The sequence below is a fragment of the Watersipora subatra genome, chromosome 1, assembly GCF_963576615.1.
Source record: "Watersipora subatra chromosome 1, tzWatSuba1.1, whole genome shotgun sequence".
Taxonomy (NCBI): domain Eukaryota; kingdom Metazoa; phylum Bryozoa; class Gymnolaemata; order Cheilostomatida; family Watersiporidae; genus Watersipora; species Watersipora subatra.
In genome coordinates this window covers 73,788,573-73,812,044 of record NC_088708.1, presented here as the reverse complement: position 1 = coordinate 73,812,044, position 23,472 = coordinate 73,788,573, and the positions used below count along the sequence as shown (strand labels likewise).

Here is a 23,472-nt window from a genome sequence, read left to right as displayed (position 1 = left end):
TGTTTGTTAATCCTATAACTATAGTTACCGACAGTAACTATTATATTTAGTGAATTTATCGGTTATGATCTGCATTAAAGTGTAACATTACAATGTGCTATGAGCAATCTACGTACCATATAAAGTTCTTACCTTCAAGACAGATGTACGTATAACAAAACTTTGAATTCACTTCAAACAAGTTTAGCTTAGGAAACACACACTTGAAGCTAAGTTTTAGTATGTATTTTCAACTATTTTACTGAATTTCAACTTTTTATTACTAAAATTTTATCACTTTTTTATCACAGTTTTTGTATTCGCTTTCACTGTTACTTTTAGCAGGCCTGTTTAAAACATTTTCAACCTAAGTCGGCAACAAAACCTGAATGATTCTGTTTTTGTAATGAAATGGATTTTTGTTAGCAGGTTAAAAGAAGTTGTCTGACCACTGGACCTTCTGTATGAAGGGATCGCAACTCCAATTTTGGTAGTAGGAAAATATTACTGTTTTACACACGAAAATTGCTGAACTGAGAGAAATTGGTCATTGTGTCTCTTTCAGGCATTGTGAAAATATTTTCGGCAAACAGCATTTCAGCGCCTTTGCTATTTTGACGTACATGTACATAATAAGGGCACCGACTGCCAAATTTGACATCGGACGACAATTTTGTTGAATTCGTATGGTGAAATGAAAATTCATCATGTTCCATTTTGTAACGTGAAAAAATCGTATACCGGGATAATTGTACTCTGAGGGTGCACTTAACTAGTAAAACCAAACGTTGGTCGACCCAAATTCCTCGATTGCCCTTGGCACACGACTTACGGCAAAAGTCAGAAATGACAGATGGAGAGCAGGCAATGAATAAGAGTATTGTTATGGATTGTTGCATCAGACATTGAAATCTGGCTGTCATTCAGATAAGGAAGTATTTACATAGCGAAACTAAACAAGTGTTTTTAAGAAAATCAGTGGATAAACTGAGGGTGGTAAACCACAAAGTATTTCTATTTCAAGTTTTTTCTATTGTTGTGTTATGTGTTTTCCATTCTCATCACAGACAATATCACAGTTGTTTTTTAGTATTGTACACAAACAGATGTATTATACACAACTATCTATTTGCGTTTTGTATAAAACCAGTTGCATAGTGAATTGCAGGACAACAAATCAGGTAGCTTCTCTATGGTTCCATTACTTTTCAACTTCTGCATTCATCTTTTGTGTTATGGGCCTGACTGCTGTATTTATTTTCTTTTGAAATGAATGCCTTTGACTCTTCTATCCTCGCCTTAGGTTAAGATGAAGTCTTTGACCAAGCTAAGATCTTTGTTATAGCGCCATCCAGCCTAATATAATACAAAAACCACTATTTATGATATCAAGAAAGAATGAAAGTTTCTTGCACTGACCACATGAAATGTGCACATGAATATTTTCTGCATTTTCGGTAGTCATAACACGTGACTCGTAATGACTTTCGCAATCTTTGATGATTAATAAAATAGAAGTACACAAGGGGCTCAATATTTGGGAAGTCAATATCCCTTTGCCTTCAAGGAAATAGTTTAGTAAGTTTTGATTAAACCGGTAGATAGTTTAGGTCTTTAAAAATGTCTTTAACGATTTCATGCAATGTTGATGACAAGAATATTATTCGTAGTTTTCAGTCGGACACGCATTATTAGTTGTCAGATTTGATGATTTGCTTATCTGCGGCTTCATGCATTACAATTTGGCAACAACAGAATACAGTCATACCTTGACATACAAGCTTAATGCGTTCCGGAACTGAGCTCATATGTCAACGTTCTCGTATCTCAAAGCAATATTTGCTATATAAAATAGCTAAATACAAATTAATGCGTTCCCCATCTTCTGAAAAACCACTTAACACCAGTATATTACGATGGAAAATGTGTTCTAATTGTCTCCCTACACTTACGAAGTTACAAATACCTATCTAGTAGTTATCATCTTCTATGATGTGTAGCATTATAATGTATAGTACAGCAGAGTTCTTACCTTCAAGACAGATGGTAGCGGCTAACAGCGGTGTGAGAGAGAGACTTCACGGCAACATGTTCGATACGCTACACTTTGGTGATGCTACGTAACTTAAAATTTAGATTAAACTTAAATTATTTTAGTTTACGAAGCACTCACTTAAAATAAATTTTAATCGTACACAATTTTATCTTATTCTACGTTCGTGTTCATTTTTTTCGTCCAGTTTCGGCTTTTTGTCCCACTTTCACTATCACATTTAACCAGCCTTTTTTTAAAAGTTTTTAAACTGATCTGATGAGAAAGACTGAGCGATCCTGTTCTTGTAAGCGGTTTCTCGCATACTTGGCCACCTAGCGACCCCATCAAGAACCATTTTGTATGCTCATATTTTAAATTTGTCAAAATCTCAATGAAAAATTTTGCGCGAATTTTTTAGTCATATTTCAAATTTCTCGCCTGTTGGGGCACTTGTGTGTCGAGGTATGACTTTCTGTTGAAATGTATATAACAATAAATCTTCATACTGAAATATATGCATAAAGTGATATGCCTATAAAATAGACTATAACTTGTGACTAAACTGTAAGTCTCAACATTTTTAACCGGACAACTGTTACATCATGCCACATTATTTTATGTTTGTGTCATGGATCTACGTTTTCAGGAGGTATGGCCTACAATCTCAGAAACACAAAAAGCGGATCTAGTAGTTTGCACACTCTTGCCCAGAAACTCTCAGCGCAAAAGAGAGCTCATTCGAATATCTCTGCAGGATCTGGCGAAACACACCGTAAATCGGGGTCTAAGGAGCCTAAGATATCTACCAAAAGGTGATTCTATTCATATCTGGACTGTCGCGTCCACACTCTAGCTTGCTCCGAGTATTAACTTTGTCTCTTTTTGTACATTGAGCTATAGTCACAACTGTGCTTAAAAACGTCTTTCAACTGCCATACAATCAGAATTTTAGCCTAAGCTGAGCCGCTGAAAATTTAGCTGAGCCTAGAAAAACTGCTAATAACTTGTACAGACTTTCATGTTTGCCGACATGGGACTCCGATTGTTGCCGGATGTTTGAGCAGAGCTGCGCTCCTAGTATAACTTGAAGACTGTTAATTAGACCAATGACTGGACAGAAGTACCTGAGCATAGCAGTAATGTGATTGAAAGAGTTCAATCACATAGTTGAGTTCAGTGAAGCAGGAGACAATTAGAGCGCAGTCTATTTGGTTAATAATTATTTTCACGCCGGACAGTCCTTGACCTCAGAGCATCAAAAATATATACTGCAATATTCAATCGTGTTTGCAATACTAAACATTCAAATGCTCCCAATTTTAATGGTGTGTTTTAGGGAACCTGTTGTAAAAGTGAAGACAGAGCCGGGTACAGTTGAATCTATAGATAAGCAAGATAGGGAGCTTTTTCATGGTTCTGATGACAAGGTGATATCCATAAAGAAGGAGAAAAGAACTCGTGCTGAGATAGGGCCTGTAAAGATAGAATATGAAACATGCGTTGCATCCCTGCCTAAGGTTCTCTCATTACACTTGTTAATTGCTCTTTATATGACATGTCGGGAGGATGCCTAAGTTCTTGATAGAAAACCCACTTATATTTAGATAAAACAATAGAAACATAGACAGCGAAGGGTTTTTACACGTTATTTAAACAAACTAGTTAAACCAAAGAATTCAGAAACAAGCTTTAGAAATGCAAGGTTTCTCGTACAATGACATCATCTGTCGGTGTGACAGACCTAACAAAGATGATTATTTTACTGCTTTTTAAGCACAGCATAATCCTGTAGTAGGTTGAGAGTTATTTGGCTTCAAAGGAACCACAAGTCAAACCTGACTGAACCTTTATAAGAGATAGAGGCAAACCCATCATTGTAAGGTTGTGAGTGTTAATAAACAATGAAGCAAATAAACAATAATACTAGTTATAGCAAAATTAGTACATATTAACTCTTATAGGGACATTAGTCAGTACAAATGCTTTGGATGCCATGCTTATGTCTAGTTCAAGTACAGTAATACTTGTTAGCTAGTTTATAGGGCAAGATCATTTATAATTTATCTTCGTAACCATAAGCCCCTTCAACTCTAGTTATATGGCAATATCTCTTTAACATACCTAAAATCATTTTATTGATAGTTTATATATATAGATATATATATATATATATGGTTTTTAATGGCTGCAATTTACTGTAAAAGTTCGACTAAAGCCAAAAATAAAACCTAGCACTGATTGGTTTGTACCTCAGGTAATCATTTCGGTTTCTTTCTAGTTTCTACTTCACCAAATACTGCTGATAACTTTAAATGGTCTCATAAGAAGCTCTCACAGAGAAATAGTGAAAGGTACTCCAGTATGAGTGAAACATGGTCGTTGTCATGTAAATGAAATAGCACAAATTTAATCATGTCATATCTTATTCTCACTTCATATTGAATTGTAATATTCCTAGTCTGACTATGATGGTAGGCTGATTCTATAGCCTATAGTATTCCTCATCTATTTATATTCAAATACATTTCTCCACTTTGCAATCAATGCAATATATAGCTGCTGGATTTTGATTGTAACTTTTCAATCGTTGACCGGTCTGCCCTAGACACAGAGACAACCGTTGACAGGTCTGTCCTAGACACAGAGACAACCGTTGACAGGTCTGTCCTAGACACAGAGACAACCGTTGACAGGTCTGTCCTAGACACAGAGATAGAATATTCTCATTAGCTAATTGACCTGTTTTTCTTCAGGTACCCGAAGACATCTGGGCGCCACCGCATTGGAAGCAGCATCTCATAAACATAAGGGAAATGAGGTCATCGTTTGATGCTCCTGTGGACACGATGGGCTGCGAGAAGATTAGTGACAGAGATGCCAAACCTCAGGTGTGACTCTTCTTTAACTCCTCTCTACTGTATCAGTACAGCCAGTATACATAGGAGGATGGCAAATATATAAGTCAATGCTATTCATATACAAAGGGGATGACTAATATATAGGGCGACTTCTGACTTGCTTGTGTTACAAATGGCTAACACTCTGTGAGTGCTGACCAACCTCGAGGTCAACTACCTGATCTGTGTGTCCACATATAACTAGAGATGCAAACGTATACATTTCCTGTGTACAGGCCTGTATTCCCTGGTGGCAAGTTGGGGCAACAAATGTTAGACGACTAGTTATGAACACCTGGGGTTTGGGGGCGGTGTAAGCCCCCCAACTGGTGTGCTGCCCCGAAGCTCTGGACCTTTTAAGCATCAACAACCCTCAAAGTAAACATAAATTCAATCAATTGTAAGCATCAAAATCTACATAAGTATATGGTTTATGGTTCATGGAAGGCAAAACTTTTTCTTTATTCAACGAACGATTATAAAAGTATGATATAAAACTCATGACACTACAGATTTCTGTAAGGGACATTGACAGAACAATAGCTATTACTTTTGTATTGCAATAGCTCTTGTTCTGTCAATGTGTCCATGGCAGAACTCTTTTACAACTGGTTCTGTATCTATTTCAGTATCTTTATATATGTGTAATATTAGAAGATTATTTAGACGCGCCTATCCCATAGTGCTCCTCATCGATGTTTTGATTCGATTATGTTATGAAAAGAAAAATGTAAGTTTGGGGGTATTCTTCACACCCTCCTCCACTATATGCAATAAAGTTCAGTTTCCAAGTCTTAACAAAGTCTCACAAGATCACTCATTTGGCAAGATCACCACGGAGACAATATAGATCGCTAGTTGTTAGTAAATTAGTTGTTCGAAATTTCAAGTGAATGAGCTCAGACTGCAATTCTTGGTACTTAACCGCCGAAAATCACTGACTAAAAAGTTGGGGCCGGCCAGCCGCTCCAGGGAATACGGGCCTGGCTGTGTACAATTTTGTGTTAAAAGTGTTTATTGGATAGTAAGTAAAAAATAACAAGACATACAGTCATACTTCAACTTACGAGCTTAATGCGTTCCGAGACTGAGCTCATATGTCAATTTACTCGCATGTTGGCGCAATTTATTTATACATGTATATAGAACAATTAAATATATATTGATTGGTTTCCATACTCTAAAAAATGCAAATAAAACACTCATAACAAGATATTGTAACAGAAAGAACATGTTGGTTATTGTCCTAACTTACCACATGCTTTCTAAAAGCGACAAATAAAAAATAATGCAAGGAAATGTGATTAATTAAAATGTAAAATTAAATACATACAATAGCAGCTAACGCTAGCATTTGCCAGGGAGGGAGAGATAAGTTATCCTTCATTACAACAGTTGACTTTGATAAATTTGGATTTTATCAAAGTCTTAAAAGACAAACATAGAAGCAAACCTTAAAGCAAACTTTCATTTTTAACTTAATGTAATTAAAATTTCTTCGGCGTTCATAGTTTTAGGTTTTTCGCTGGTTAGCTAATTTTTCCTTTGTTTCGCTCTCAGGACTAGCCGGCCGTTTTAAGAGAAACCTATCTAAAGACATTAAACTTTGTCGCCCTTTCAACATGTTGCGATTAGGATGAACACAGGTGTCGTCACAAAGGGTTAATGCACGACCACTAGCCAACTTGTCCAAATGTCTATTTTTTATAGTTTTGATAGATAGCACCGGCCTTTTCACATAGCATCGTTTCGGTTACGCTGTCACCGGCCAATTATTTGTCTTTTATCCAATGCCTGAGCAGTTTCTCCATCAGCGGCCGTGAAGATTGCTGCGCCGTTTAGAAACTAAGGTTAGACCTTTTGCAAACTAAATGCCCTGAATATAATCCATCTGTTTGATAATTGTGGATGTATTTCTGTCATATTGATGAGCTAGCTCAATCATGCGTACACATTTCGCATATTTTTCAATAAATTCCCGTTTAATATCAATTATTACCAATCGCTTTTTCTTTGCATTTTCTTTCATTTTACTGGCAAACTTTCGGTCTACGCACGGTACTTTTAAATTCACATAATTCTGCACTGAAAATCGCGCACAAAAAAACCGTACAATTGTATAACCAGAGCAGTTGAAAAATATAGGTTGATGCTGTACTCATAAAACACCTTCGACATACTTGGCAACTAACTCACGTGCTCATATCTCAAACATGGCTCGTATGTTAGTGCTAAAACTTGCTTAAAAGATGGCTCGTATCTCAAGTTTCTTGTACATTGGGGCACTCGTAAGTTGAAGTATTACTGTATTGTGCTTTCTTACAAATGCTCACCCTGTGTGATAACGTGTCAACTGTTTTTGAATGACCGCAACAACTCTCTTAGCCTATGGCCAGTGATATAACTTTATATATATACTTGTCATGAAAGAAGCAATGGTGTGTTGTCACAAACTGAGACTATGTAATCGACCATTTCAGAAAGTTTCAATCTCAGATTTTATTGGCAAGTTGATGTTTTTTGTAAAATTTAAGTTTTTGATGGATTAATAAAATGTCTAGTTTTATTCCTGTTCTACACTCATCATATCAACACACAATTTTACACAATTGCAAAAATGACTTTAGCAAAACTGCTTTTTTTGAATTCATGGTAACTTGTAGCAATGACATACAGGTGTCTTCACAAACTTGCTATTTTGTACCTAATGTTTTCATAGAGCCATACCTTTACTGAATTTAAATATTGGAAGTATATAATTGTATTATGAATCAATTGTTGAATTGATTCATAATTTAATCAATTATGATTCAATCTTTTTTGGTCCACGATTCAATGATTTTGTTGAATTTAAATATTCGGAGTATATAATAATTGTATTGTTTTATTGCATTATGAATAAAATTGTGGGTGCTGACCTGATTATGTGCATGTTGCTTGCCCGCTGACCCTCTAGTTTATGTCATTTTATGCCCCTTAGGCAGCTATTTCCGAGTCTGCCATGCTTGTAACCATTCAGTTTTGTATTATTTTTAAGCAAACACGTTTAGATATGATACAAATGAATGTAGGGGGGTCTCCAATTTTAGCTCTCTCTGAAATATAAAAGCAGCACAAATTTTCAGTAGTTTAATTTTTTGGTTTTTAATTTGTAGATCAAGTTTTTTAAAACTGACACAATTAGCCAAGCTAGCACTGAATGCATGTGACTCGCTCTAGTACCATGAGACACGCACTAGTATATGTCATCTGATCTGGTACCAAGCTAGCACTGAATGCATGTGACTCGCTCTAGTACCATGAGACACGCACTAGTATATGTCATCTGATCTGGTACCAAGCTAGCACTGAATGCATGTGACTCGCTCTAGTACCATGAGACACGCACTAGTATATGTCATCTGATCTGGTGCCAAGCTAGCACTGAATGCATGTGACTCGCTCTAGTACCATGAGACACGCACTAGTATATGTCATCTGATCTGGTACCAAGCTAGCACTGAATGCATGTGACTCGCTCTAGTACCATGAGACACGCACTAGTATATGTCATATGATCTGATATCAAGCAGAACTGAATGCGTGTGACTCGCTCTAGGACCATGAGACACGCACTAGTATATGTCATCTGATCTGGTACCAAGCTAGCACTGAATGCATGTGACTCGCTCTAGTACCATGAGACACGCACTAGTATATGTCATATGATCTGATATCAAGCAGAACTGAATGCGTGTGACTCGCTCTAGGACCATGAGACACGCACTAGTATATGTCATCTGATCGGGTATCAAGCAGAACTGAATGCGCGTGACTCGCTCTAGGACCATGAGACACGCACTAGTATATGTCATCTGATCTGGTACCAAGCAGAACTGAGTCCAAATCAGTGGTGATTTGAATACTCGATTGAATATTTGAAACAAATAACTTTTTAGTGATTCGAGTCGGTTTTTATTTTATGAGATTTGATTTGGAAAAATGCAAAAGCCACTTAGGAATTGATTTGATAAACAAATCAAGCTGTTAACATACATATTTTCAAGTTCCCCTGCAAGCTTTTGGAGTATAATTTATCGCTTATAAAACAAGTATTTGTTATTCCGAGCAGATTAACCCTTTTGAATTTACCAGTGAAAGTAGTTTACATTGTAATATCATGATAGTAGTAAAAAGCTCAGTCTAATGCCAGTTACTGTGCTCTGTCAATAATTTTTCCAAACCGCAGTCGCTTTGCTGGAGGAAATCAATCACAAAATGGGAGACAATGATATGAAAATTAAATCTCTCAATTTAACCATTTGATGTCCTTTTCTTTTGCCAATTTGGAGATTTGTTTTGTTTTTTATATAACTTTTGGCTATTTTGCGATTTACAGTTACTTGATATAATAATAATAGTGGAACTCATCAGAATAGTTGATTAAAGCACTCCGCGTACGTCTGATGATTGTCTTTTTCAAACTTCATCTCCTTGTTGATGACATAATCATCTGTAAAGTCTCTATACGCTTCACTGTCTCAGCTGAGATACAAATATTTACAGGACTTTCGGTACCAAGTGCTGCTCTCGCTGCTACTGTCTAGCATGACCAAAGACGAAGTGACATCGGCAGCGATTGCTCGACTCAGGTCACACGGTTGTTCTGTTGACAATATTCTAGCGACATCAGATGAGTATCTGGGCAAGCTGATTTATCCAGTTGGGTTTTGGAAGGCAAGTTACTTTTGACCTGACCATTTCACTTTCGTAATGTAATAAATACTTTTGAGAACTTGCAGTAGTTCTATGTTAATTTTGCTTGCTTTTATCTTGTCCTTGAGGAGTAATCTTCTCCTTGTTTTGACCAATCAGTTGAAGGTTAAAGCATGAACCTGAATTTAATATGGCGCTTTTAATTGGCTATTTAATATGAGCAAGAGCAATCTGGTTCTAAGGTGATTTTAATCCAAATTAGATTTGTTAGGTTTTATTGACAATTGTAAGTATACATGCTTAAATGACCATATCATGTTGCGCATCATTGTAAGCCTCAGGCTATTATAGTCTTTTTGGCACGCACAAACATGTGGTTTTTGTTTTAAATTTAAAGACCTCTGATAAGCACATGAAAATTCTTGCAGCAGGCTCTCTTATCAAGGTATTTCTAGCCGACAATTTAATTTTAGGGTGATTTAAACTGAAATTCAATCTGGTGCTTTCAGCAGGTTATTGTTATGCATGCACTGATGATTATATCATTATACACTTCAAACTGTAGACTTTCTGGTGCACACAAACATGGTGTGTTAACTGTATTGAACAGAGTTTCAAATAGACAACAGACATGTAAAGAAACATTTAACATAGAGGCTGTCGGTACAGAAATTGTCAAGGTTGTCTTAGAAAGATTTCTTGAGCATCATTTATTGTTTTTTATTTGCATCTAAATAGAAAGAATACATTACAAAAAGCATTTAGGTGCAGTACTTTGATTACGTAAAAATGTTAAACTTAATGTTAAATTTATAATATTTATATATTTGTTCTTCCTGACAAATAGCGTTTTACAAAGTCATTGTCATTTGTAAAACAACTTCTAGTAACCTGCGCGCAGCAGGCTAGTTGTTTATTAAAAGCCAGGAATTTGTTCAAGGAGGAAGGGGAAGATCCCTGTTGGACAATGGCTTTACCGTACCAATAGTAGCTTACTCAAATTAGCCATTGGCAATGTGCCAGGCTTATATAAGTCGCAGGCAACTACATTACCTGTCAGTGTTTTTAAGCTGATTGTTAATACCCGTGCAACACCGGGCATTCCATTAGTTTTAGTTATACATGTATATATATATACATTGTATATAAATTGTCAAAAGGGCTAGCGATGCGAATTGTACTTAATTTTCTGATATGTATTTTCAGTGATATTTCAACTTTGTGGAATGCAACGCAGTGTTGCTGTTTTATTATCTTTACTGCTCATTTATAAGACTCAATAAGCATTTTGGTAGGACTAACACTACCTAACTTCAGTCCTTGGCCTGTTTATAATATGCTAGTTATTTGTGGCTATGGCAAGGCAACTCCCAGATCCTACAGCAATAATTATCTTTTCAAATTTTTTCCTTTTGGCTCGTAGATATTTAACGCCTGCGATCTGCAACATTGGATTTTGGCAGAGTCGTTTACACCTTGTGTTGTGATATGGAACTAATACCTGCACATTTACATTATTTATCATCTGTAATTTAGAAGAAAGTAATATATATAAAGGAGACTAGCAAGATTTTAAAAGAGAAGTTCAATGGTGACATTCCAGGTACAGTCGAGGAGCTGATTGCACTGCCAGGTATAATATAATATCAGAGTGCATAACAACTCTAACAGTTCCAGGTATAATATAATATTAGAGTACATAACAACTCTAACAGTTACAGGTATAATATACTATCAGAGTGCATAACAACTCTAACAGTACCTGGTATAATATAATATCAGAGTACATAACAACTCTAACAGTTACAGGTATAATATAATATCAGAGTACATAACGACTCTAACAGTCCCAGGTATAATATACTATCAGAGTACATAACAACTCTAACAGTTACAGGTATAATATAATATCAGAGTACATAACAACTCTAACAGTCCCAGGTATAATATACTATCAGAGTACATAACAACTCTAACAGTACCTGGTATAATATAATATCAGAGTACATAACAACTTTACCAGTTTTAGGTATAATATAATATTAGAGTACATAACAACTCTAACAGTACCTGGTATAATATAATGTTAGAGTACATAACAACTTAACAGTTTTAGGTATGATATAATATTAGAGTACACAACAACTTAAACAATTCCAGGTATTCATTTGAATTTAGTTGGATGTCTGTGATTGTGTTTTGCGGTTCTACTATCTTGACCTTACAAAACAATTTAGTGAAAATAGTTTGTACACATAGTTTGTACACATAGTTTGTACACATAGTTTGTACACATAGGTAGGTTCAGCCCCTACCCCAATGGTTCAGCCCCTACCCCAATGGTATTTTGTCTTGGTATTCGCAGCTTTAGTAGCATTGCTTCAATTTAACAAAATTAATTGTCATTCTCATCATTTCACAAGTCTTTTCATTTTCAATGTTATTAATATGTTAAAGCAATTTTTCCATGGAATAGTATAATAATAGTAATGATATACTTGTAAATGGGATAGCCAAACACTTTTGTGTTGCTTTGTGCGTTTTTAGTAATAAAGTAGGGACAGTTGGGTATGGTGATGTCATCATATTCTATCAATAATACCAACTCTCTGTTGTCATTACTATTACAAAACCTAAGAGCAGTTATCGACTTTCGGGCTTTGAAAGTTATGCGATACTTTTGATAGTACGAAGATGATAGGATAGTTGTGTGGGTCTGTTACAGTATTTTAGTATTCTTTATTGCAGAATGGAATTTTTCAAATATATAAGCATTATGTGTGTTGCTAGGTATTGTGCCTTGCTTTGACAGTAAGTATTTATATACTGACAAGGAAAATTGTTACAAAAGTGTTATAGGGTGTTGGGGACAACACTGGGTGTACCTCGGCGTTATAAGGCATATAATCAGGCATCTGTTGTACTGCAGGCATTGGACCAAAGATGGCACACTTAATAATGCAGTGCGCTTGGAATCAGACGACAGGCATAGCTGTTGATACACATGTCTTCACAATAACACAGAGGCTTGGTTGGATACAGAAAGTGCCTAAGCAACCAGAAGACTGTCGGAAGGCTCTAGAAGCTTGGCTACCCAAGTAAGAGCTCTATTATTAGTTTTTAACTTCATTGTATCTCTGATGGTCGCTTTTAAACTCGTCCATTTCACTCTTTTTATAATAACCAACCAGGTTATTATGCTCTGCATATTCTATGAATACTTTCTATGCATATTCTATGAATCCACCTGCTTTAAACTACATTTTTTCAGGTGTCCTAGAGGGACATTTCTCGTTGAAAACCAAAATCATAGATTGACATATTTCAGCAAACATCGGTTGTCACCGTGTTGATAATTCTCTTAGCATTGCTGTAGTTTATATTGGGTAATAAGGTTGAGGTTGTGTATATTGATTGCCTTTGGCAGAATATGTAATCTCATAATACATAAAGTTACTATCATATAAACACTAACGGTAAACACACACTACCTACATACACCACACAAACCACCCACACACACCACACACATACCACCCACACACATACCGCGCACACACAAACCACACACATACCACAAACCCCAAACACACACACTACACACAAACATCACACTAGGAGATTAGAAGAGATGTGCAAGTGTAAGCTACTAATGACCCGAGTTTCTCTTCCTGCAATAGTTTACAGTTATCAAGGTCAGGCATCAGCTGTGTCTGCTAGGTGATACCTGTTCAAAGTGCAAGGCACTACGGTTTGCCACTACCTATGCAAATAACAATATCTACACACTAGTCTGTAAAATATGGTCCAAGTTCAGGCCGTCTGCAGCTACTGAGAGCGTGCCAAGCTATTCTTTTTTATCTGTAGATACAGTAAATGGGCATATTCAATGTTTCAAGAATAACAGCTTATTTTGAAAAACAGTTGACCAAAAAGACTTATTCATTTACTATAGTAAGAACGGTAAGCCACGCTAAGAGCTGAAGCCACGCTAAGAGCGCTAGGAAAAAATTGCCTCTCTCAGGAATTGAACTCTGGTAGTCTGATATACAATCCGGCGCACTCTCCACTGCATCACTCAACCACCTTATCACTTCACAAATTAATTATGCATATGCTGATTACTCATGGTCTCTCACGGTGCACGGGACTGTCAATCGTACTAGTACATATCAATCTGTCCGTTTGTTCAAAGCGATGGTGGGAATGTTGGAGATTAGGAAAAAGATTACATTACAGAAAGATTACAGTATTCAAAGTCGTAACATCTGTCTTGGTAGACCAACACTAACAATTGTGCCAATCGGCTCTTGGCATTCCTGAATAATTGTGCATGTAGTTATTACACCCGACACAGTGCACTAAGCTGTCCAGGGTACTGGTGTAACATAAACAACTAATGAAATATAAATTGGTGCATCTTGTTTCTTAGACTTCCGGTAGTAACTCACTGTCTATCATTACAATAAGTTTTTATTAAATTTTCTTTTTCGGTCGGCAGTCAAAAAATTTCCACGCTAACACTAGTTATTATTCTATTTGCAATATCTGTAATCAATGAGTAGCAATCCTTTTTTCTACAAATGCCGCAGCTTCTGTCTCCAGCTCAGCCTTTGCCTTTTCATTACGCCTTTACCATTGGCATATCCTTGACCTTGACTCTCACTTGTCATACCTGCCAAGCCTCTTTTGACAGTCTCCGCAACATCATAAGTTTGTCGCAAAGAAGCATAAAAGGTTTTCCAGTCGGAGTCTGGTTCACGCCGGGTACCCTATGCGCACAAACCGAACGAAAGATTGACAGACTCGTATGTGGACATACATGTAGGTTTAAAAGAGGAGTGATGCAAATTTGGGAATGCTTGCCTAAAATTTCGACCCAAAGTGAACCATAACATCATCAGACAGTGATTCTGTTGGATTGTTTCATCGTATTTGGTGTATAAGGCAAATTAAAAATATTTTAAAATACAGTAGTAAACAGTTAATAATATGTTAGCAATTCAAGTTCTCGTGTCGTTCCTAGTCAGCCGACACTAATAAAAAGATTACGCGAATAGCTTTAAAAAAGATATTTGCTGTCACAGTAAATGAATGAGTGCATCTTACAATTTACTATTCATGCAGATGTTATAAATCTACTTCAAGCTTCTCTATCATCAGTTCTTATAGCGAATTATATTGGCTTGCAGTTCAGGCAGCTTTCTATTTTGCCTCCGAACCACAACACCATCTACGTGATGGAAATGTAAGCAATGGTTGCAGCAAAACCTCTTATTCAGAACAAACCCTTCAGTATGATGACCATCACCTGTGCGATCTTTTGGCTGAACCTTTTGTTTTAGGTGTATGCTAGGCTAGCTTTTGCACTAGACATTTTTTAGACACCCCTGTATGCGCACATGTTAACATAACTCCCCGAAGGCATAACAAACAATGTGATTCTTTAGACACCCCTGTATGCGCACATGTTAACATAACTCACGAAGGCATAACAAACAATGTGATTCTATTGACACCCCTGTATGCGCACATGTTAACATAACTCCCTGAAGGCATAACAAACAATGTGATTCTTTAGACACCCCTCTATGGGCACATGTTAACATAACTCCCCGAAGGCATAACAAACAATGTGATTTGCGCAGAGTTCAAGTTGTGTCTCAAACATAAACCAGCTTTTAGGAGAAGCCCTACCTGCAACTCGACCCCTTAGACAAGCATAGAACTTCTGGCATTTTCCCTTGCCTTTTAACAAACTCAAAATCTTTCTTTTTTTTCTGCACCAGCACTTTTGACTTTGTTTCCCAAAATATCTCATCTTCCTTGTCCCTTGCGCCATTTCATCAAAAACACTAAACGCTGCCGATAAGTTTCTGATAGCTTTATGATCTTCTGTTCTAATCATTTTAGGATCGAGATAAATTTGTCTTCTTTAACTCTGCCCTGCCATCAATTCAACTTCAATCCCGTTTTAAAACTTGGTATTCTTTAAATCATTGTATATCATAAGTATCGGATATTAAATGATATTTTTTGCTATTTAGCTTTTTAGCTATTTATCTACTTAACCAGTAGTACTCTTCATCTAGAAAATACCCAGTGTAACTGATTCGATGTCACCTAAATAACACGCCTAGAGTCATCTTCTTCTATGAATTTGCATGCTGTCATACGGTAGCTAAGCTAGGTATGCTATTTCGGTATGCTGTTTTGGGATTCTAGCTGGTACATAAAGTGTGATGCGTTGCCCAGTTTATCACATTTTTACGTGACAGTTCAAACAGGCTGAGGAGAGCTTTCATTGCTAATGTTTTTACCATCTGTCTTATTATTGTACTGTACCATACAAATAATAAACAGATTAGTCAATGACCCAAGTGTTGCAAATAGTTACACAAATTAGATATCATAATTATTTAGGAGAGTTTAGTTCACACACAGCAAATCTAGTACACTCACGGCAAGTCCAGTACACTTGTAGCAAGTTTAGTACACTCATAGCAAGTTTAGTACACTCAAAGCAAGTTCAGTACACTTATAGCAAGTTTAGTACACTTATAGCAAGTTTAGTACACTCATAGCAAGTTTAGTACACTCACAACAAGTTTAGTACACTCATAGCAAGTTTAGTACACTCACAGCAAGTTTAGTACACCCATTGCAAGTTTAGTACACTCACAGCAAGTTTAGTACACTCATAGCAAGTTTAGTACACTTATAGCAAGTTTAGTACACTCATAGCAAGTTTAGTACACTCACAACAAGTTTAGTACACTCATAGCAAGTTTAGTACACTCACAACAAGTTTAGTACACTCATAGCAAGTTTAGTACACTCACAACAAGTTTAGTACACCCATAGCAAGTTTAGTACACTCACAACAAGTTTAGTACACTCACAGCAAGTTTAGTACACTCATAGCAAGTTTAGTACACCCATAGCAAGTTTAGTACACTCACAACAAGTTTAGTACACCCATTGCAAGTTTAGTACACTCACAGCAAGTTTCGTACACTCATAGCAAGTTTAGTACACTCATAGCAAGTCTAGCCTATTTATTTGGTGGTTTCTTAAAGACCTTGCATAAATATCAACAATCCCTTCATTGCTTAGCAAATTATTCTACCTTTAATCATAAGCAAGCAAAGATGATGGATACTCGTGTTCCAAATTCGCCAATTGATACTCTCAGCTACTATCTAGTAAAGAAGCTTGAGATATGAGAAAGGTATGAGTCAGTGTTGTCTATCTCTCTTTGACATGTGATTCTTGTAATAAAAGCGGCAATTTGAAGAATCGTTAGTTGGTCTCTGATTGGAATTTGCTGATAATCAGCTCATCTAAAACGCTGATGTTGAGTAACAGGTTTGATCTTATTGCTTGAAGACTTGCTCCACTAAACTGTTACTCCAGGCTGGATTTTACAAACTGTAACAACTGTAAAAGTAACGACTGCCACACAGTAAGCTCAAGTGACTACTTATCTTCTCTTCGTATAAATGTGAAATACGCATGGCACTTGGTTGACTGGCTAGCTTTTTGATGAATTTGAAGTGTTTGGATTTTTTTCTTCTGTGAAATTCACCTAACATATCCATCTTTGGTAATTTTTATTATTTTTATATATTTTATAACCGTTGTCTGATATCCAGCTGAATGCTAACATGCAATCTATGTACAGTGTTTTCACTGATACATAAATCTGGTTTGGAATCTATGCAGTTAAATATATACATATGCATTCCTTTCTTACTGACATTGCTTATCACCGTGCACTTAGATCCTAGTTGAATCATTACCAGACCTGTTTCTGATTGGCTAGCAAGTCTTAGTGTCTCACTGATGATCCATTTAGTGTCGTAGATTCAACTCCAACTTTACTTTTAATTGAAACAGCTCTGAGGAATGATGAAAAACTAAATTTGATTAGCAGGAATAGGTTGCAAATCTATATATATAACTCTTACAGTTTGTTGTCGTCGTCTCTTCGGATGTCTGTCCAGTTATAGATATTAAAATCTTGGAATTAAAAGCTCACTGTCTGCTGGATTTGAACTCACGGGGATTGTAACCATAAGTTTCAAAATCATGATCTTAACCACCTAGCTATACAGTCCTTAGCAATCTAAAGCTCTTATTATATATCATATACTATTTCCTCGATTGCGCACATTAAATATCCTAATAATTACAACTCTATGAAGCACAATGCTTTTTTGTGTTTTCGTGAACTTATATTTCCGGTTTTTCATAAGGTTCAATAGCTAAATCTTAGTAAAGGCTAATGCTTTTCACAGGGATGATTGTATTATCTTGCATTGGAATAGCCTCTACATTCTCTCTCCGTTCGGTCAGACAAAGAATGTCTGATATCTCATTCTTACATATATACCAGTATTGAGAGGTACCAGTATTGAGAGGTACCAGTATTGAGAGGTACCAGTATCCTTGTATTCAAGGTTTTTATGGATAGCTTCGGCTAGAACAGTAACTTTTTTTATACACACACGCTTCTATGCACGAATTGTCATTATTACGTTAATTCAACATATTCAGAATTTTTATTTAGTTTTCTCAGTTCGTATTAATTGTATCGTTACCAAATCATCTTTTATTGTAATCGTAGCAAAACAGACTTAATTTAGCTATTATTTACTAATTATTTCACATTTACTTTTAAACACTTTTATAGTTGTTTTATTTTATTTTTCAATTTATTTGACCCGCACAAAACATTTTCTTCATGTTATGAAGTTTGAAGGTTGCAGTCATTTGACAAAGTTTGACAACCTTTACAGTTGTTTTATTTTTCCTCTTAATTTATTTAAACTGCACAAAACACTTTTTTCGTGATATTAAGTTTGAAAGTTAGAATTCTAACTGTTGTTATATGTTAAATGAAAATAAATTTTCTGTGCAAAGACTTTTTATTACCCGGGCATCGCCGGACATTCACCTAGTTGTTAAATATATGTCAAATTAAGAGGAGACAATTTCATTCAGCTTCTAAATATTTTAAAATCTGTAAATAATAATTTGCTCTATAACATATGCGGAACTGGTAAATTTTATGTAAGGAAACTATTGATCTATAGAATGATATAATAGATTATATAGTGAGACACAAATAGACCAGTTGAGTGTCTGATTCAAAACTAGTGCATCCTGCAATGAAACACGAGACTGCTGGTCAATAGATATATATCCGTACACGCGAGGGCCTGTCACAGCTTTCTTTATGTGACTCAAACACTCTGATTGCTGGATAATAGTCTGCATCATTGATTGCTTGGAGGACACAAAGAACACCCATTGTTAACAGTTACTCAGCTCATGGTTGGTCTGAGGGGCAGAATGATAAGCTGTGAACATCGTTCTAAATGCTCCAAAATATTTGTAGAAGATGGAAGTTAATGTAAGGCAAATAGGTTAAATGGTGACCTTATTTTAAGCACAAGGTAGTAAACTGCATAGACTTCAGGAAGGAAATGGTGACCTTATTTTAAGCACAAGGTAGTAAACTGCATAGACTTAAGGAAGGAAATGGTGACCTTATTTTAAGCACAAGGTAGTAAACTGCATAGACTTCAGGAAGGAAATAGTGACCTTATTTTAAGCACAAGGTAGTAAACTGCATAGACTTAAGGAAGGAAATGGTGACCTTATTTTATGCACAAGGTAGTAAACTGCATAGACTTCAGGAAGGAAATAGTGACCTTATTTTAAGCACAAGGTAGTAAACTGCATAGACTTCAGGAAGCTTGTAAAATGCTTTTTGTTGTTCTATTCGATTAATTCAACTACCCAACGTCGAGTCTACCAATATTAATATTTTGTTACATTGAAAACTGTACTGGTGATTATGTGTGGTATATATAACTGTACTGGTGTATATGTGTGGTATATATGAGAACTGTACTGGTGTATATGCCTGGTATATATGAGAACTGTACTGGTGTATATGCATGGTATATATTAGAACTGTACTGGTGTATATGCATGGTATATATTAGAACTGTACTGGTGTATATGCGTGGTATATATGAGAACTGTACTGGTGTATATGCGTGATATATATATGAGAACTGCACTGGTGTATATGCGTGGTATATATGAGAACTGTACTGGTGTATATGCGTGATATATATATGAGAACTGCACTGGTGTATATGCGTGGTATATATGAGAACTGTACTGGTGTATATGCGTGGTATATATGAGAACTGTACTGGTGTATATGCGTGGTATATATGAGAACTGTACTGGTGTATATGCGTGGTATATTTGAGGTGCCACTTTAGTTAAATTTCAAGTCAATTCACGTCATTAAGTTTCCTCAAAAGCTTTATTCAGTGATTAAAACATGGCTGATATTTTAGGGAACTGTGGAGTGAAATAAACTGGCTACTCGTAGGCTTCGGACAGCAGATATGCTCCAAAAGCAATCCTAAGTGTTCAACATGCCTTAACAGGTCTATATGTACTTATCCTAGCAAGAAGACAAAGACATCGTGAGCTCAGACATTGCTCCTTTTCAGTTTATTACAAGCTTATATTTTCTTACTCATGCCTTTGTTACACTCGCAATGGTGCTATGCGGATTACTATATTATTACTATATTTTTATGCTGTCTTTATTGAAAATAATGCAGATATAAAAGACATAAACAGTTTCTATAAAGCTTATTTCATATAATCCGAAGGAGTATGTATACACACTCTATAAAAATAAATGTCGAGCAAGTGAGATAGGTTTCTTTGTCTGTTGTGTCGTACTTTGGTATCGGTCTACAATATAAAAATGTGATGTAACAAGGAATATGTATAGCAATAGATGAGATGAGTATCAACAAGTTCACAATACAATTCTGTATGGTATGTCCCATATCAACAAGTTCACAATACAATTCTGTATGGTATGTCCCATATCTGACTAAACATCAGTGCTTGCTATTCTCTATTTTTAAAATATGTCATGTGTTTTAACCAATTGATTGGGACCTGCTACTTTTGCAGTCAAATCTTCTGAAAAAATATTGGTAAGTGACTGGCCTAGTTTCACCATGTATTTGTGATCAGTAATTTATTTATTTTCAGATTTGGAAAACGGAATTAATTATAGAACTGCAAGTAATACTAGAGAATTGAGACTTGCCATTTCTGGTTTCTTGTGGAATTTATTATACGTATGTATAGTGAACCAAAATACAGACAACTGGAATGTCGTAATAGTAAAGAATGAGAAATGTGTAATCGCCGAAAAGATTGACTCGCTGCTTGCAGTTATTTAGCCTGACAAATCGTATTTACCCAGTGTGGATAGATAGCCGGTGAATATCGGTTTTTGGAGCCAAAATAACTCACAAAATCTTATATATTATTATTATATTATTATTGTAAACGTCCTTTCAGATTTGATTGCCGTTTTGCTAAAGCTTTGAAAGGTATACCTGAAACATGAGTTACGGTAAGGGAAGATCACAAGCTAGTCAGAGCATGGTACAGATACACGTGTCCTCTGGTGTAAAAGGGTTGTTCTTCACCCCTGTCCTATTAAGCAGCGGGTCAGCTGCCTGATGACGAGCTATATATGCAATGAGCTCTTTGATAGACTGTGTTACAAGCTGAGACTTCTCTCGCGCCATGGCGACATCTTGGGCCCATCTTGCTGTCTGCACATTTATCTCTTGTCTCCTCGCATATTCCGATTGCTTCTCTACCTAAAGCATCGGCAATCCTTTGCTAGTTAATAATCTGGTTCTACTTCCAGAAGATGATATAAAAAGCTTGTTACAGACAAACCCTCTAAAATTATCTGTTAATAGCTTATCTCCCATTTGATTTGCACTTGAGCAGCTGGTCACCCAATCAATATAACTAGTTGAAATCACATCTGCATGAGATGATAATAAAAGTTAAACAATGAATAAGGAGCCGCTTGCAGTTAGCCAACTACAGTCCTATGCAATCACGCTCAGTTGACTGATAACGATGTATTTTAGCGCTCCAAATTATTAGCCTTGGGCAGGAAGAATTTCTATCATGGGTGAATGGAAGATTTCGTGCGAAACTAACCCATGACTACCTTGTTGCACGAGTGCAGGAGGTGGTGGTGCATAAAATGTTAGTCCAAGTAGATGGTGAATGTATAGCGTGTAGCCATAGTTGGTGAAATGGATAGCAACAGGACTGTTGCCACCAATATAGTCAATGAATGACATTACTACTACCTTTCCTATCAGGCTTAAACCATATTACACAGTTTTATTTAGCTAAAATTTTAACCTACGTACTCTACTCACCTTGGTGCAGTAGCAGTCTCTCCGAGGTTCAATGCTGGTAGATCCTTTTATTTGTTGTATCCTTTTATGTTCTAGAGAGTCCAACCGACTCATTTTATAAGGTGTTCGGATGCAGATCTGTATCGAAGTGATGTATTCTTAGAGTAAGGTTTAAACGGGACAACCAAAATAAAACTGCTTTCTCTAGTAAAAGCTTTTAATCTCATAATAACATATAGAGCTCCACAATTATAGATTTAAGCTATATATATTTAGTGTACAAAAATTGTGTGGCAAAATCAAGTCTATAATACGCTCAGGCTTTCCTGCATCCTATGGAGGACACTAAACATTACTCCAATCAAATATATACCAGCGATAAAAAATGCAAGCTTATCACAACATGCATTCCTTTTACATTACATAGTTGACGTACACTTTTGTGTAACAAAGCTAATTAGACCTTGGCTGCAAGCCCAGCAGGTAATAACTCTTTGATCAGCAGATAGCTTTTTGGTTATCTACTTCCTGTATCCTGTTAGTCATACCACAGCTAGAATTTCATATGAATTTTGCCTATACCAGTTCACTGTATATCTACATTATGTTAGTAATATTTATATAGTGATCTCCTTATTTGGTTCTTCATTTCTCCTTTAAAGATTGACTTGCAACAAAATTCACATTACAGTTATTTGGTATCAAAAGATTCACCATGTCTTACTCTGTTGTGTTGTAGGTGCCAAATATGTGGAAATGGGATTACAAGCTCTTAAAAGCTCAAAAACGAAAAGCCGCCGTAGATTGGAATCTCTTTATTTCTCTCACGTAGTCATGAAATTCATTTATTGTCTTGTCACCTGATGTTCTCACGTGAATTGAAAGGCCAATAAAAAGCTCAATATAAAACTTATCGTAGCACCAGTTTATGACAAACACTTCGGGTTTTACCGAAGACCCCGTATCAAATGTAGATGCTCGCTACTTTACAGTTTTGTTTCGGTTTGGTCTCTAATCGTCAAGTCGTAATCTGATCATGTGACCCAATACTTCGCAAATAATTTCTGCAGCACTTTTCGATTACCACAAGTGACCAACAGGCTCGTCATGATTATCAGACAATGATATGTACTCCTTCGAGCTAAGGCTAAAAAATTAAATGAATTTTTACGGTAAGTTATAAGATATCACTGCTAAAAGTGACAGCATTACAATGACGATAAAACAGATGCGTAAGAACAATAGACATGGTTTTATTGAATGCGTGAAGTATGTTTGTGAAAATATTTCGACGAATAAGGTTGCATGAAAGTGTAAACAGAAACCATCTACCACAGCTACGTCACATTTGAGCCGTTATGGAAAGAGAATCCAAACTACGGCGGTCTTGTGTGGCTGCGATTAACTGTTCGTTTTTGAGCTTTTAAGAGCTTGTAATCACATTTCCACATATTTTGCACCTACAACACAACAGAGTAAAACATGGTGAATCTTTTGATATCAAATAACTGTAATGTGAATTTTGTTGCAAGTCAACCTTTAAGGGTTTATGACAGTATCTTAAAAAACTCTCACTTGAATA

General features: G+C 36.1%; 1 protein-coding gene and 1 long non-coding RNA gene across 2 annotated transcripts; one reads left to right on the top strand and one right to left on the bottom strand.

Moving 5' to 3' along the window:
• Positions 1-2,652: 2,652 nt before the first annotated feature.
• On the top strand, positions 2,653-20,630 carry LOC137402160 (endonuclease III-like protein 1). Its single transcript, XM_068088641.1, has 7 exons — positions 2,653-2,826; positions 3,351-3,531; positions 4,768-4,902; positions 9,457-9,627; positions 11,143-11,239; positions 12,536-12,704; positions 19,989-20,630. The coding sequence occupies exons 1-7, from the start codon at positions 2,666-2,668 to the stop codon at positions 20,122-20,124; spliced, it is 1,050 nt and encodes a 349-aa protein (XP_067944742.1). The 5' UTR covers positions 2,653-2,665; the 3' UTR covers positions 20,125-20,630.
• On the bottom strand, positions 20,319-22,721 carry LOC137402167 (uncharacterized). The gene is made up of 3 exons (XR_010979480.1): positions 21,912-22,721; positions 21,060-21,329; positions 20,319-20,397 (listed from the first exon to the last, which is right to left on the bottom strand). It is a non-coding gene; the product is annotated as an uncharacterized lncRNA (long non-coding RNA).
• Between the last annotated feature and the right edge of the window lie 751 nt (positions 22,722-23,472).